Source organism: Canis lupus, chromosome 10 (genome assembly GCF_048164855.1).
Source record: "Canis lupus baileyi chromosome 10, mCanLup2.hap1, whole genome shotgun sequence".
Classification (NCBI taxonomy): Eukaryota; Metazoa; Chordata; class Mammalia; order Carnivora; family Canidae; genus Canis; species Canis lupus.
This window is the reverse complement of record NC_132847.1, coordinates 70,005,097-70,018,433: the sequence shown is the minus strand read 5'-3', so window position 1 is coordinate 70,018,433 and position 13,337 is coordinate 70,005,097. Positions and strand designations below refer to the sequence as shown.

The window sequence follows — 13,337 nt, the reverse complement described above, 5'->3', positions numbered from 1 at the left end:
TTACAGCAAACCTTCTGCAACTGTTTTCAAACGCAGTATTAAAGGCTCTGTGCGCATGAAACACACAAGCCACTGGCCCACCGAGGGGAGCGCAGGGAGCTGGGGAGTGGGCGGGGGGGCCTGGGAGTCCCAGATCCAGACCCCACAGAATGGGGAGGGCATCCCAGGGAGCTGGGTTCAAGTCCTAGCCAATCACCAGGGCCGCACCTTGGACAAGTAACTTCCCCTTCCTCTACCGTAAGCGAGAATGTAAGACTGCAGCTCGAAGGGCTGTGGCGAGCCTTGCCTCTGGCGGCCATCTGAATTTGAAGCCAACCATCCTTACCAGCTATGTACCCTTTTACCTCTGATTCTCAACAACCTTATATTAAAAAAACAAAACAAAACTCCTTACTCTCCAGGGTGACTCAATTAACTGAGATACTAGATGTTAAATGATCAGTCCAGGGGCACCTGGGTGGCTCAGTTGGTTAAGCGTCTGCCTTCGGCTCAGGTCGTGATCCTGGGATTGAGTCCCACATTGGGCTCCCTGCTCAATGGGAGCCTGTTTCTTCCTCTCTCCCTCTGGTCCTCCTGTGCTTGTGTACATTCTCTCTCTCAAATGAATAAATAAAATCTTTAAAAAAAAAATCAGTCCAGTGCCTGGCACCTAAGAAGCACTTGGCAAATGTGCAAGGATTACTGTACTTCAAGGCAGAAAAATGCTATTTTGTAAAAATCAAGTGAGATAAATAAGAATGCTCAACTTTAGCCTTTTGACAGCAACAGATCTTGATTAAAACAAAAATTTGTAAGGTTAGATTTCCAACACGTGGTTCCAACTCCTTTCAAAACACTCACAGCCAGAGAATTAGGCTACAAAGTCTGAGACCTGTGTTCAAGTCTAGCTTTTCCATTCACCGCCATGCCCGTCCACAGCCTACCGCACTGGGGCTAGTGGAGCCCGCCTGGACCAGGCTGGGTCAGGGTAGCTGGGCGACCTCCCCACCCTGTGTGCTCGGTCCACTACCGCAGCGTGCCCTCTGGGTCTTCCAGAAGCCTTGCTTCTCAAATCTGTACATGGAGCAGACATGACTTAACAAGAGAATGCCTTGTGGCCACTCAGGACCCTAAATCCAGAGCCCCTAATGTAATCTGGGTTTCTGTGCCCAAACCAGCCCTGAACTACACTCTGATTCATAAACCCCAAAGACTAAATAGACTGGAATTTTTTTGGCAAGCAGAGAGATTGCCAGAGGTAATCTTTTAGATTTGTTTTTGCTTGTCTTGTTAGATTTACTTTCTTTCAAAGTATTTAATTAATGTTTAGGGGAACAGATAAGCAAAGTGGAAAACAGTTTAATTTTTTCCTCCTAAATTACCAATCTCTTCCTCTCTCGTGAGTTCCCTCCGCTTAACCACCTAGTTATGCTGATGTCTTTACCACATCATCCTTCTCAATCTCAAGCCCTGAATCTTGCATTCTTCACCAGTTACTTGATGAAGCAAGCTGCCGTGTGACCCTGAGAAAGCCACTCCCCCTCCCTGGGGGGAGCAGATTTTTAGATCAGCATTGTCCAGCAGAAATGTAATACAAGCCACATATGTAATTTCCAATTTTCTAGATGCCACATTGTTTTTTAAAAAGTGAAATTAATTTTAATAATTATTTTTAACCCAATATGTAAAATGCTATTCTGTTAACTTGTAATAACTATTCTCAAAATTATCACTGAAAGCCTTTGTAATCTTTTTTTCCTACTAAATCTTTAAAATCCCGTGTGGATTTTACATTTACAGCTAGCCACATTTCAACTGCTCAACAGCCACAGGCGGCCAGAGGTTACCAGTACACACTGGATGGCACAGACATAGATCATCCCTACAACTCTTTTTATTTTTTTTATTCTTTTTAAAGATTTTTTTTAATTTATTTATTCATGAGACACAGATAGAGGCAGAGACACAGGCAGAGGGAGAAGCAGGACTCGATCTCAGGACCCTGGGATCACACCCTGAGCTGAAGGCCGACACTCAGCCACTGAGCCACCCAGGTGCCCTCTACAAACCTTTTTAGCTCTAGACTCCCCAGATCCAAAAGGATGACTAACCTCACAACAAATTCCAGCCGGCAGCCCCCTAGGGAAGTTAGCCTTCCCTGGGGCCTGTTCCAGGCCACTTTCAGTTTTCTTTCAGAGCAGTTTCACTTTCTGCCTTTCCAGCATACATTATGAGAAACGCCCACACAAACACATTTAAATCGTTATTTTTCCCAGTTGATGCAACTTGAAAAAAAATTAAATCAAATTTAAAAATCTCCAGCATCCAAAAACCTTATCTATTCTCTCTAGGTATTCCAAGTGCCCTGTGTCCACTCAGCTCACAAAAGTCTGAGCCCCAAAATAAAACAAAATGCAAACTCTCTGCATAATTTCACCTGATTAAAAATTCCTATCTTTAATTCACTACAAAAATGTTGGGGCTGGTGGGAATTTGTCCCTCAGGGCTCCCACTCGAGTGAGAGGACAGCCAGCCCGCGTCTTGGACAGCACGGCATCGTGAGGCAGCCGAAGCCGCCGTGGCGCGGAGGGCTCCCAGGCCGCCAGCCCCTCTGCCCGGGACCTCCAGCTGCATCTCCAGCTCCTGCAGAACTAGGGCTGACCCCAGGGACTCCAAGATTCCATCTCTGGCACACAGCTCACTTCACTAGAAAGCGGTTTTCCTGGGTTTTCCAGAGCAGGCAGGGGCACCAAGCATCACCTGACTCCCTTTATTCTCTTTAGCTTAACATAGGAAGAAGCCTCCTCCTGCTGCGTCAGCCAAAATATTTATATCATTTTTCTGTCGACTCAATATCATCTTCACCTTGGCCTCCCTCCTTCCCTTTTTAAGGAAAGAAAAGAGTCGTCACCAACGTGTTTCTCCAGTTCCTAGCTGTTCATGAAGCACTTCTGAAACCATCAACTCACATGCTGCCTGCAGGAAGCCCGCCAGGGATGCACGAGTGGACTGTTCTCCCACTTAACAGATGAACAAACAGAGGCTCAGCATCCAGGGCCTTCCGCCGCGGCTGGGCAGGTCACATACATGATTGAAACGTGGGAACAGCCTGGAACAGGAAAGTACATACCCCGTTCCAAGGCCTACAAATTCTCAACTTTTTAAACCTTCGGCCGGCATCTAAAATGAAACAAGATAAGAGGCCAACTCACCTTGTGGGCACTCATCTGTGACTCTGAGTTTACATAATCTCCCAACACGGCCCTTACAACTGGTGGCTAGTGCTGGTTATAAAAATCCGTGTGTAAAAGAACAACGCCTAGGTTGGGCTTCGGTCTAAACAGCATTTTCTAAATAAATTAATTAATTAATTAATTAATACATGAATGAATGGATGGATGGATGGATGGATAGATGAATAAGCATTTGCAAATACGTCCCCTCACTGGATTCTTGTGGAGGATGAGCTCTACTCCACCTCCCAGGTGTAGAGAGTAAGATTCTAAGGGGCTGAGACACTCGTCTGGGGTCTGGAGAGAGTACAAGCTGCAAACGTGCTGCAAACCCAGGTTACGGTCCAGGACCCGGAGGGCCTGCTTGCCCCTCCACCATGGCATTTGTACAACACGGTGAGGGAGGCAGCGACACCACCCAACCCAGTGGCCCGGCCACCAGCATCTCCCCCTTTGAAATCCGATCATTCCGGGACCAGGCAAGAAGCAGGTCACCCAGCCCTGCTTTGATGACAACCCCAAGGGTATCTAATTATAACAGGGAGGGAAGGGAGGAGTCAGGATCCTCTCACTATTTCTCAAGACCAAATTAACTTTAATTTCTTTTGACACAGTGTATGTGCAAATAATAGGAAAAGCCTTGGTTGAGGAGTTAGGAAACCTGAGGCCTGAAGTTCCACCTCCGTCTATTCACTGAGGTTTAGGAGCAAGTAACTCCACCTCCCTTCGTGTGTGTGTGTGTGTGTGTGTGTGTGTGTGTGTCCAAGGAACTAGATCAGCAATGACAAATTGGCTTCATGTCCCATGCTAAACTCAACTGACTGGTTGCACCACACGAAGGAGGACTCTGAGGTCACTGGCCACACTCCACAGAAAAGACTAGCAAATCTGATCAGCAATGTCGCCCATAGGCTTGAACATGGAGGAGCGGGGGAGGGGGGAACAGGGACAGTGATATGTATATATTACTTTTTACCATCATCCCCATCATCCTCGCCATCCCCATCACCCCCATGACACATAAAGAAAACAAAGTGCAGGGGAACGAAGACCTTTGGCAAAGATCACAAAATGATAAGGCAGCGGAGCAGAGTGGGAAGCCAAGCCTTATCCCTTCAACTTGGACCTGTTCGCGCTACCCTTGGAAACGTCAAACTGGTGTTCCCCCACTGGTAGGACACGAAACCTCCCTCCCACGGGCTTCTTACATCTTTTAGAGTAGGGGCACAGCAAAGCTATGAAACCCACCCGAAGACATGGAAGGAAACGGGTGCTAATTCAAAGTTCCAGATGCTTCTTCCCAAGGCCAAGTCCTGCCCTCACTGCTGGAGCGAAGAAGCCAAGTCCAGAGCTAACTAAGGGAGGTAAACAAGAGCAGAGTTGGAGTCCCTAATGTCACAATCCACCCACCCCACCCCCTGCCAAGAACATGACACTCTATCTCAGTGCCAAGATGCCTCTGACTATGAAATACACCATCGGGGGGCACCTGGGTGGCTCAGCGGTTGAGCATCTGTCTATGGCTCAGGGCGTGATCCTGGGGTCCTGGGATGAGTCCCGCGTGGGGCTCCCCGCAGGGGCGTGTCTCCCCTCTGCTTGTGTCTCTGCCTCTCTCTCTGTGTCTCTCATGAGTAAATAAATAAAATTCTTTAAAATTAATAAACCATTGGTTTTATAACAGCTTTTGGTGGAGAAGGAAAGAAGAGGGAGTGTACTAATTGAAAACATCTATTGTAAGACACACCTCAATTTCAGCAATCTGAAAATGTGGGAACATGACCATCAAGGACGTACGGTCTCCCTCAGACTGGGATCCTATGCTCACTTGCTGGGCTGGGCTATGAGTGTTCAAAGTGACAGCGTTTTACAGCACTTATAGAGGGGGGGAAAAAGCAAATAAAGAGAAGGTTCTCAATCTTCTCCCATAATGTTCCTTGAATCTTTGGCATCTGTAAATCATAATCAGACCAAAGACAAGGCCTGATGGAACATTGCATCTCACACATTTAGCTGCTACACATTTGAAGTGCTGTAAGTGGTCTGCAAACAGTCCCATGGTGCCCCCATCCCTGGGCCCAGGACCAAGACAACCCAGCTTCCAGAGCAAACACAGGGTACCAGCCAGCCCTTTCTACCTCCCGGTTTTCCCCATTTCCATCTCTGTAGAAATGCTGAGTCCACTCGCCACACCTGCCAATCAGCCAATCTAGACGATGACCCCATTGGCTCCCTCAACCAGTTATTTTATTTTATTTATAAACATTTTATTTATTTATTTATTCATGAGAGACAAAGAGAGAGGCAGAGACACAGGCAGAGGGAGAAGCAGGCTTCCTGCGGTGAGCCCAATGTGGGACTCGGGACTTGATCCCAGGACCAGGATCACACCCTGAGCCAAAGACAGATGCTCAACCACTGGGCCACCCAGGCGCCTCTCCCCCAACCATTTTAAAGAAATAGTTTACACAAGAGGAGTGGGTGGGGAACTCTTTTTAAATCCCTCCCCCCCCCAAAAAAAAAAAACCTCCCCAGACCCGGAAAGTCAAAGGAGTGTAATCCCCATCCAAGGAGTCCCCTCTGATTTACTACTCCAGCTCTAAAAAGATACGCTTAGGGCTCCCTGGTAAAACAGTGCTTTTGACCAAAAGGCCAAACCCAAATTGGGCACATACTCTTCACCTACTCCTCACTAGACTCAAATCTGACTGATCTGAGCGATTTCCAAAAATCAAATTAAGTCATCAAATATTTATTGAGCTGCTGCTCTGTGCCAGACCCTAAAAATGAATAACCCGTGCTCTCTGCCCTCAAGGAACTCACAAGCTGGCTGGAGAAAGGGAAATGCAAACAAGCAGCTCTCATCTGTGGGCTCAACCGTATTTGGGAAGTACTGCGGGGTGGGCACGGATGAACCCCACCTGGGGCAGGGTGGGGGGCTGCAGAGAACAGGGCATGCAGGTGGTCTTGGTGGGGAGGAGTCTGCTTCCTCAGAGCGGAGATGACTAAGGGGCAGGGCACTAGAGACAGGAGGCCCAGGGGCAACAGAAGCTCGAAGGTACACAGTTCACCCGGGATTAAGATTTATCCCTTGTAAAGACTGTGCCACAGGCTTTGAAACAAATCCAGAAATATTCAGAGGAGCTAGGGCATCCCTGGAATGAAAGCATTAACAACACTTTGACAAGACAGATGTGTTAAGGTCCTGGAGATGTCTCGTCCCGGTCCGTTTTAGAGCAACAACCAAAAAAGTGGACATTCTCTGTTGTTACCCAACCCTATCTTATTAAACATAAGCCCCCAGGTTTCCAGAACGACCAAAACTGCTGTCCCTGTGACTCAATCTCCCCAAACAGAGACCTGCCGGCTGCTGGGTCAGGAGGTAACACGTGTTGACCGCCTCCGAAGGACCACCTTCCAAGGACTGGCTGGGTGTTTTCCCGTGCACCTCTTCATTTCATGGTAAATCAATCCATCATGGTCAAGATCATTACCACACACACACACACACACACACACACACACACACACACACCTTTTTCCAGATGCGGAAGCTGTGGTCCTAAAACCAGAAGGGTCTTTCCCGAAGTTACACAAAGCTAACCATGTGATGAGGCTGAATTCCATGATGAGGCTGGATTCCACACTCTGGTCTGCTTGACCTCAACTATCCCACTTTCCATTTCACCAACCCGGTTGGGGGCGGCAGGGGTGGGATGAGAAAACACCTATGCTTCTGACCTAAGGCCCTGTGGCCCATCCAGGGGGGATTCTCTGGCGGTTCCACGTTCAGTTCAGGCACGGATCCCCCTGACAGACCACCTTTCCCCTCAATCTCCTCCCTCTTCTCAGGTCCCAGCCCTGGGCCTACCCACCTGCTGTCTCCCGACACCTCTATCCCTCCTTAAGCCATACTTTATTTAAAGCCCACCTCCCACGACGGCCTCCTGCACCTGCACTTCTCGACTTCCAGGACACACGTGCTGAGAACACATCACCCTGGGGCTTCTGGCCATCACGTGTCATGTTTCCCTAAAACGTCCTGGCCTGATCCTGGCAGGCGACAGCTCCGGGACAAGTCAGGGAGAGGCGTGGACCACTCCAGCCAGGAGAGGCTCAAGGGTGGAACTCATCACCACTACAGGCTAAAACACCACAGAGCATCGAGGGCTCAGGAAGGAAGTTCCACTGACAAAACCACAGTGCTTTGAAAGATGTGTCGCTAACCTTCCGAGGCCACCCCGTAGCAACAACTGGATGCAGCACTGCTCTGGCCCCATGTTGTCCAAGACGGAAGCCACCGGCCACATGCGGCTACTGAGCACATGAAATGTGGCAAGTCAGGAAAGACCTAACAGCTCCCAAAGAAAACAAAGTATCCTGTTAGCAATTCCTGTACATGAATGAGCCTCTGAGAGGGTCTGATTGTGGATGTACTGGGTTCCGTCAATCACATTATTAAAATTAATGCCCCTTGGATCGCCTTTCTTTGGCCTCCCCAGAAAGCCTCCAGTCAGGTGTGGGGCTCCCATTGGTGACTCAAATCCTATTTCCATCGCATGGTGCTTGTGTGACACGTGTAAAAGGTGAGGAGACAGGAGCAATTTGGGAGTGCTCTGGAAGTGCCCACACCGAAATACAGGCGCTCCCGGCGTCCGATGCAAGTTCAAGTGCGGCGCACACACAGGCTCTCCCTCCCGAGAAACTCGGCTGGCGAGGAAGAGAAGGAAGCGTGGCCGCTCTCCCTCCCACCGAGACAGGTGTTCCACACTTCTGGGGGGAAAAAATCTGCTTTCGGGCAGGCCAGAGGACACGGGCAGAGAGGCTGCCTGCCTTCCCTCCGGCACCTGTCTTTCCAGGCCTCCCCGAGGCCAACGAGTGAGGGGGACGTGCCCGGTCCCCGAGCTGAGACTTTTCCCCAGGTGGCCCAGCCAGGGTACAAACCATGGGGCACAGGACACCCAGACCACAGGGTTCCCAAAAAAGGCAACCGGGGGGATGCCTGGGTGGCTCAGCGGTTGAGCGTCTGCCTTCGGCTCAGGGTGTGATCCTGGAGACCCGGTTCGAGTCCCACATCGGGCTCCCTGCATGGAGCCTGCTTCTCCCTCTGCCTGGGCCTCTGCCTCTCTCTCTATGTTTAATGAATAAATAAATAAAATCTTTAAAAAAAAAAAAAAAAGTCAACTGGGATAAAAAGTAAGAAGAGTGGGAGTGGGAGGGTGCAGGGTACCCCGAGCACACCAACGTGGGTCGTGAGCCCAGCACCCTGCCGACGCCTCCAACTGTGGCTCACTGTAGGGATGACACCGACCGTGGACACATGTCACAAACAGAAATGAGACAGAAGTTTCAGGAGACAACACTTACCTTCCACACCATGCTAGGCCTCTGTGATTTTGTGTCCTCCTATGGCCTATTCCGTTCTTTCTCCCTTTTCTTACCCTGACCCTGAGCCACTATGTGGATTGAACAGCAGTCTCGATTCGCCACCTCGCCTGGGCACAGTGACTACCAGGGGCACTCCCTGCTCTGTGAGGCGCACGGCACCCCTCTCTCCAGAGTACAGGCAATCAGATGGGACCCCAGAATCCTTCTCAACACAGTGCTCCAGGCGGCCCCAGCCCATCCCTTGAAATCAGAACCAGAGATGAAGCCTAATTATTAATTATCCTTGTTCTGATCCAAAGCGCTCAAAAACCAAGGCTCGGAAGGAAAAACTGATTTGTTCACAAGGTCAGACAGCAAGACCTTGGGTGAGAGAGGGCTCCTATGGACCCACAAAGCCACTCCACTTGACATCGCCAGGGAGGAGACACAACGGACACCAAACATAACAAGACCGTGGCAAAAATTCAAATTTTCACCACCACCACGGAAAGTCAGCTTATGTACATCCAGTAAAACACGGGCAGGAAGGTTCTTACCACCCCACCAAGGAGAAGACATGAGGATTCTGAGGTCAGAGGTAGCAGCATGCCAAGAGCTGAGTCAAAGATTGGGGGGTGGGAAATCGTATGTGACAATGGAGGAGTTTTTAAAACTGTTTCCCAAGTGAAACAAACCATTGGCTGTTTATTTTCTAGAACCAGGGAGAGGTCAGCCTTACACTGACCAGCCATCTTTGTTGCTTTTCTTCTGCAAAAGCAAGGGCTCTTGTTCAAGTTCACCTCTGTGCAGGGCTGAAAAGTATAAGTAAACCCTTTTTCCTAGCTTGGTCCAAAGTCAAGCTATAAAGCAGGCCCTTGAAATTTCAAACCTTATTAGAAAAAAAAAAAAAATCCTTAGGCAGAAAAGCAAAACATTAAGTAATAAGAGTCTCTACTGTGAAACAGTATAAACGATCTTTCACCAAAATAACTCAGCCCATCATCAAATTACCACCCCTCACGTCCAATTTGCCAGATTTTTTGCCCAATATTATGAGAGAGTTTGGTGAACAGACGGAGGCTAATAAAAGAAAGAGCTGGCATGTCCATTTCTGGTCACACTCCCATCTAAAATAGGAGGTGAGAGAGGCAAGGCCTAGGTCAGATCTCAGTCCTGGGAGACGCCAATAGAAACAAAAGAGAACTGACCCCGCCCCCAACAGTACCATCATGCACCTCTATTTCCTTTACAACAAACATGATCAGAATAACCAATTTTTTTTATAAAAGGAAAAAACAAGTCTACAAAACAGAAATGATTTTCAATTCCTCGCCTGGGATTCCCTTGAAACCATAGACAACACAACGAAATTTCAGCAGAATGGAATTGAAGGAATCTGAGTTGTGTGTCAGGAGACCCAGGACACACAAAGGGACGTGCTGCAATATTTTTATTCCTTGCACCAGAAATAACCTGTTATCTACAACCCTGACTTTTTCTCAGATGCCCAGTAGGGGTGCCCACCTATCCCTCCCCAGCTCAGGGCAAAGCTCCCCTCCATCACTTGCTAAACTCAGGCCTACTGTCTCATGAGGCCTCCAGAGTCCTTGGAAATTACAAATTCTTTGACCGTCCTAGGCATCGGCCTAAATAATTCAACAGAAAAAAAAAAAAAATTTTTTTAATTATGCTACTTAAAAAAAAAAAAAAAAAGCTCATTCCAAATATGTCAGAATGTGGCCAGTCAGCCCTGAAGGATTTCGTTACTAAAAAAATAAAATCTCCCAAATGCAATGGTGATGATGGGAAATGTCGAACCTCTGCCACTGTCAAATACATTTCACAGAATTCACATCCCCTCAGAAATTTGAATCTCCACAAAACAGGGTGGGAACCCATGTACTGAGGCCACCATTTTTTCCAAGACCAGCTGGTAGCTGGCGAAAGGGACGCAGGGTTTCCTGTCCTAGCCCCGTGTGACCCACCATCAGCCCCCACACAAGGTCCCAACAAGATCCCACCCTGCAAATGCAAACAGTATTCCCCCCTCCTCTGAACAGAAAAATTAAAACTTTTTTTTCTTTTTTGGTTAAAAATCTCCAGTAAGTTCAACCAGATACGAATTCATCACAAATAATCCTTCAATTTTGGGTGGGGACCTTCTTTTCATTCGTTAAATTTCAATTCAGTCAATATTTGTCTTCTAAAAAAAAAAAAAAAAAAAAAAAAATTTTTTTTTTTTTTTTTTTTTGTTTTCCCCTTCATTTGATTTCATTTTAAGGCCAAAAACTACATCAAATACTATTTGCATTTGTGCTTTCACATTCTAAAGGCCAGTACCTTTGGGTCTGGCTTTTGTGTGTATTTTCATTTTTTTCCCCTTAAAAAAAAAATTAAATTTTGATGCTAGAATCAGCCAAATTGGTATTTTACCCCATTTTTTCAGCAAACTTAAGTGTTCCACTAGAGAAGATGGATAAGAATCAGAATTTTCATCTCCTCTCTGTCCTCCCTTCTTTTATCTTTCCTTCTTAAGTCAGTAAAATTTGTGTTTTTTATATCACAGACAACCCCCCACATACAAAAATGATCAAAGCTAATGGATTTTCTTTTCCCCTTTGAAAGTAATTAAATTTGTGAAAAATAACAAATGCTAATAAACTACCAACCCCACATCACAATCAAAGAGGCCTAAAATCAATCTGGATTTTTAAAAAATAATAAATTTTTCAAATTGGAAGAGTAAGCAGGCACAGAGAAGGGAAAATTCTCTCCTAGCAAGGATTCTTCAACCCTTGTCTTTATCAACTGATTCAGTTGCATGTCATAAAAAATGAGCTTCTGTGAATCCACTGTTAGTTTTTTCATAATAATGTTAATTATGCATATCTTATTTTAATGGCGGTCTCTCCTACAAATCTGTGGGCTACTCAATTTGTATAATGTAATGAATTTACATTTTTTTCACTAAATATTGCTCAAAAAAGGTTCCTGACATTTTCTGGATAAAACAACAACAGAAAAAGAAATGCCTAGACCTTTCAAGGAAACAAAATCAGAAAATAGTCTTAATTATCCCATCAAAACAAAAAACAAAAAAACACAACACAAAACCCAGCAAATGCAGGAAAAAAAAGACAGGATTTCACTCTAACTTTTCCAATTTCTGTTTTTCTTTAGAACCTTGGGATTTTAATGCAGCAAAATGTAAATGCAAAAATTAGAAAAAAAAAAAAAAACTACAATTTTTGGGTGTGTCCAAAGCCAACATTTTAGGATCTATTTTCTCTTTTAAATCCTTCCCTCTTGAAAACAGAAAAACTTTAAATATTGCCAAATGATGAAATTAGTCTTTTCTGCCCGCTGGGCTAAACAAGTTCCAAATTACAATGAAGTACAATTTCTAATTGCTTCATAAAGCCAATTCTCTCTCAGTTTCCTCTAAACTCCACAATTTCCCTCGTTTCCTCATTCCTATTAGTTTTATTGTCAAACTAAAATGAGTTAGGAAGCCAAATCGACTTTGGTTTTAGGAGGCTTTCTGCTTTCTCCCCCTCAAAAACTGAATTCATTCAAATTCCAGCTTAATTTTCATTTACATATTATCCGGATTTGGCTTCAGAAATAAAAATTGTGTCCATGCTCCCAGAGAGGACCAAAGTGAACATTTTCAACCCCAAAAAGAAAAAAAAAAACAATCCTTTCCCCCCTTCCACCGCCTTATAGTGCAAACTTTTGAAAAAATAAGAAATAAAAAATATTTCTTTTCAATTTTAATTTCTTTTTTTTTTATTTACAAAATAGTATCCTCTAGGTGGCGTCGTTTTAATGGGAAAAAACTACCGTTTGAAGAAAAATTAGAAAAAAAAAAATTGAGAAAGGGAAATATGGCCTAAAAAAAAAAAAAAAAAAAAAAAAGATTGTTGCAAAGATGGGGGGCCGGAGGGGAAAGACCTCCCGCGGGGGCGGCGGCCCTCGGGGACCCCGGAGCGCAGAGGGGCTCAGGGGGAAATCGCGAATTTGCAGGGGAGGGGGGAGAGCTGGAAGGGGTTGCATTTTTGCAAAATGTGAATTGTCCAAACTGAAATGGCTGCTCTGTTCTCTCGCCGCTTTGTTTTCTGGGCTCCGGTCCGAGCCCGGGGCTGGAGGGGGCGCCGGGCGGGGGCCCGAGGGGACCCCCGCGTCGCCCCCCGGCCCCCTCGCGCCCCGCCGCGCCCCGGGGGGGCTCCCGGACCCCGACGCCCCGCTCTGCGCCCACAAAAAGCCCGCAAACGTGCGCAGCCACTTCGCATCCTGCAAACCTGGCCCCGAAGTGGCGCAGCGCCCCGGGCCGCGGCCCCCCGCGCCCCGCGCCCCGCGCCCCGCGCCCGCGCCCCCGCCCGGCCCGGCCCGGCCCGGCCCCCGCCCCCGCCCCCGCCCCCGCCGTACCTGCGGAGCCGCCGCGCCGCCCGGCTGGCTCATGGGTCCGCGCGGGAGGAGGCGGCCCGGCGCGTCCTGCTCTCCCGGGCCGGCCGCTGCTGCGCGCACAATGCCGCCGCCGCCGCCGCCGCCGCCGCTCCCTCCTCCGCCCGCCCCGCTCAGGCCGGGGGGGCGGGGGCGCCGGGGGCGCGCGGGGGGGGGGGGGGCCCGGCCGCCGCCGCCGCCGCCGCCGCCCCCGCCCCCGGCCCGCCCCGGCCGCCCCGCAGCCGCCCGCCGCCGCCGAGCCGCCCCCCGCCGCCGCCGCCGCCGCCCCCCGCCGCCCCGCCCGCCCCCGCCGGCCTC

At 48.1% G+C, this 13,337-nt stretch overlaps 1 protein-coding gene across 20 annotated transcripts in view; it reads right to left on the bottom strand.

Annotated features, from left to right (window-relative positions):
• Positions 1-13,106, bottom strand: part of ZNF618 (zinc finger protein 618) — a 184,133-nt gene extending 171,027 nt beyond the window's left edge. For all 20 annotated transcript variants that reach the window (XM_072842479.1, XM_072842457.1, XM_072842461.1 and 17 more), the window contains exon 1: positions 13,005-13,106. In XM_072842479.1, coding sequence (XP_072698580.1) covers positions 13,005-13,037 — 33 coding nt within the window. In that variant the 5' untranslated portion in view covers positions 13,038-13,106. The remainder of the gene's footprint in view (positions 1-13,004) is intronic.
• Between the last annotated feature and the right edge of the window lie 231 nt (positions 13,107-13,337).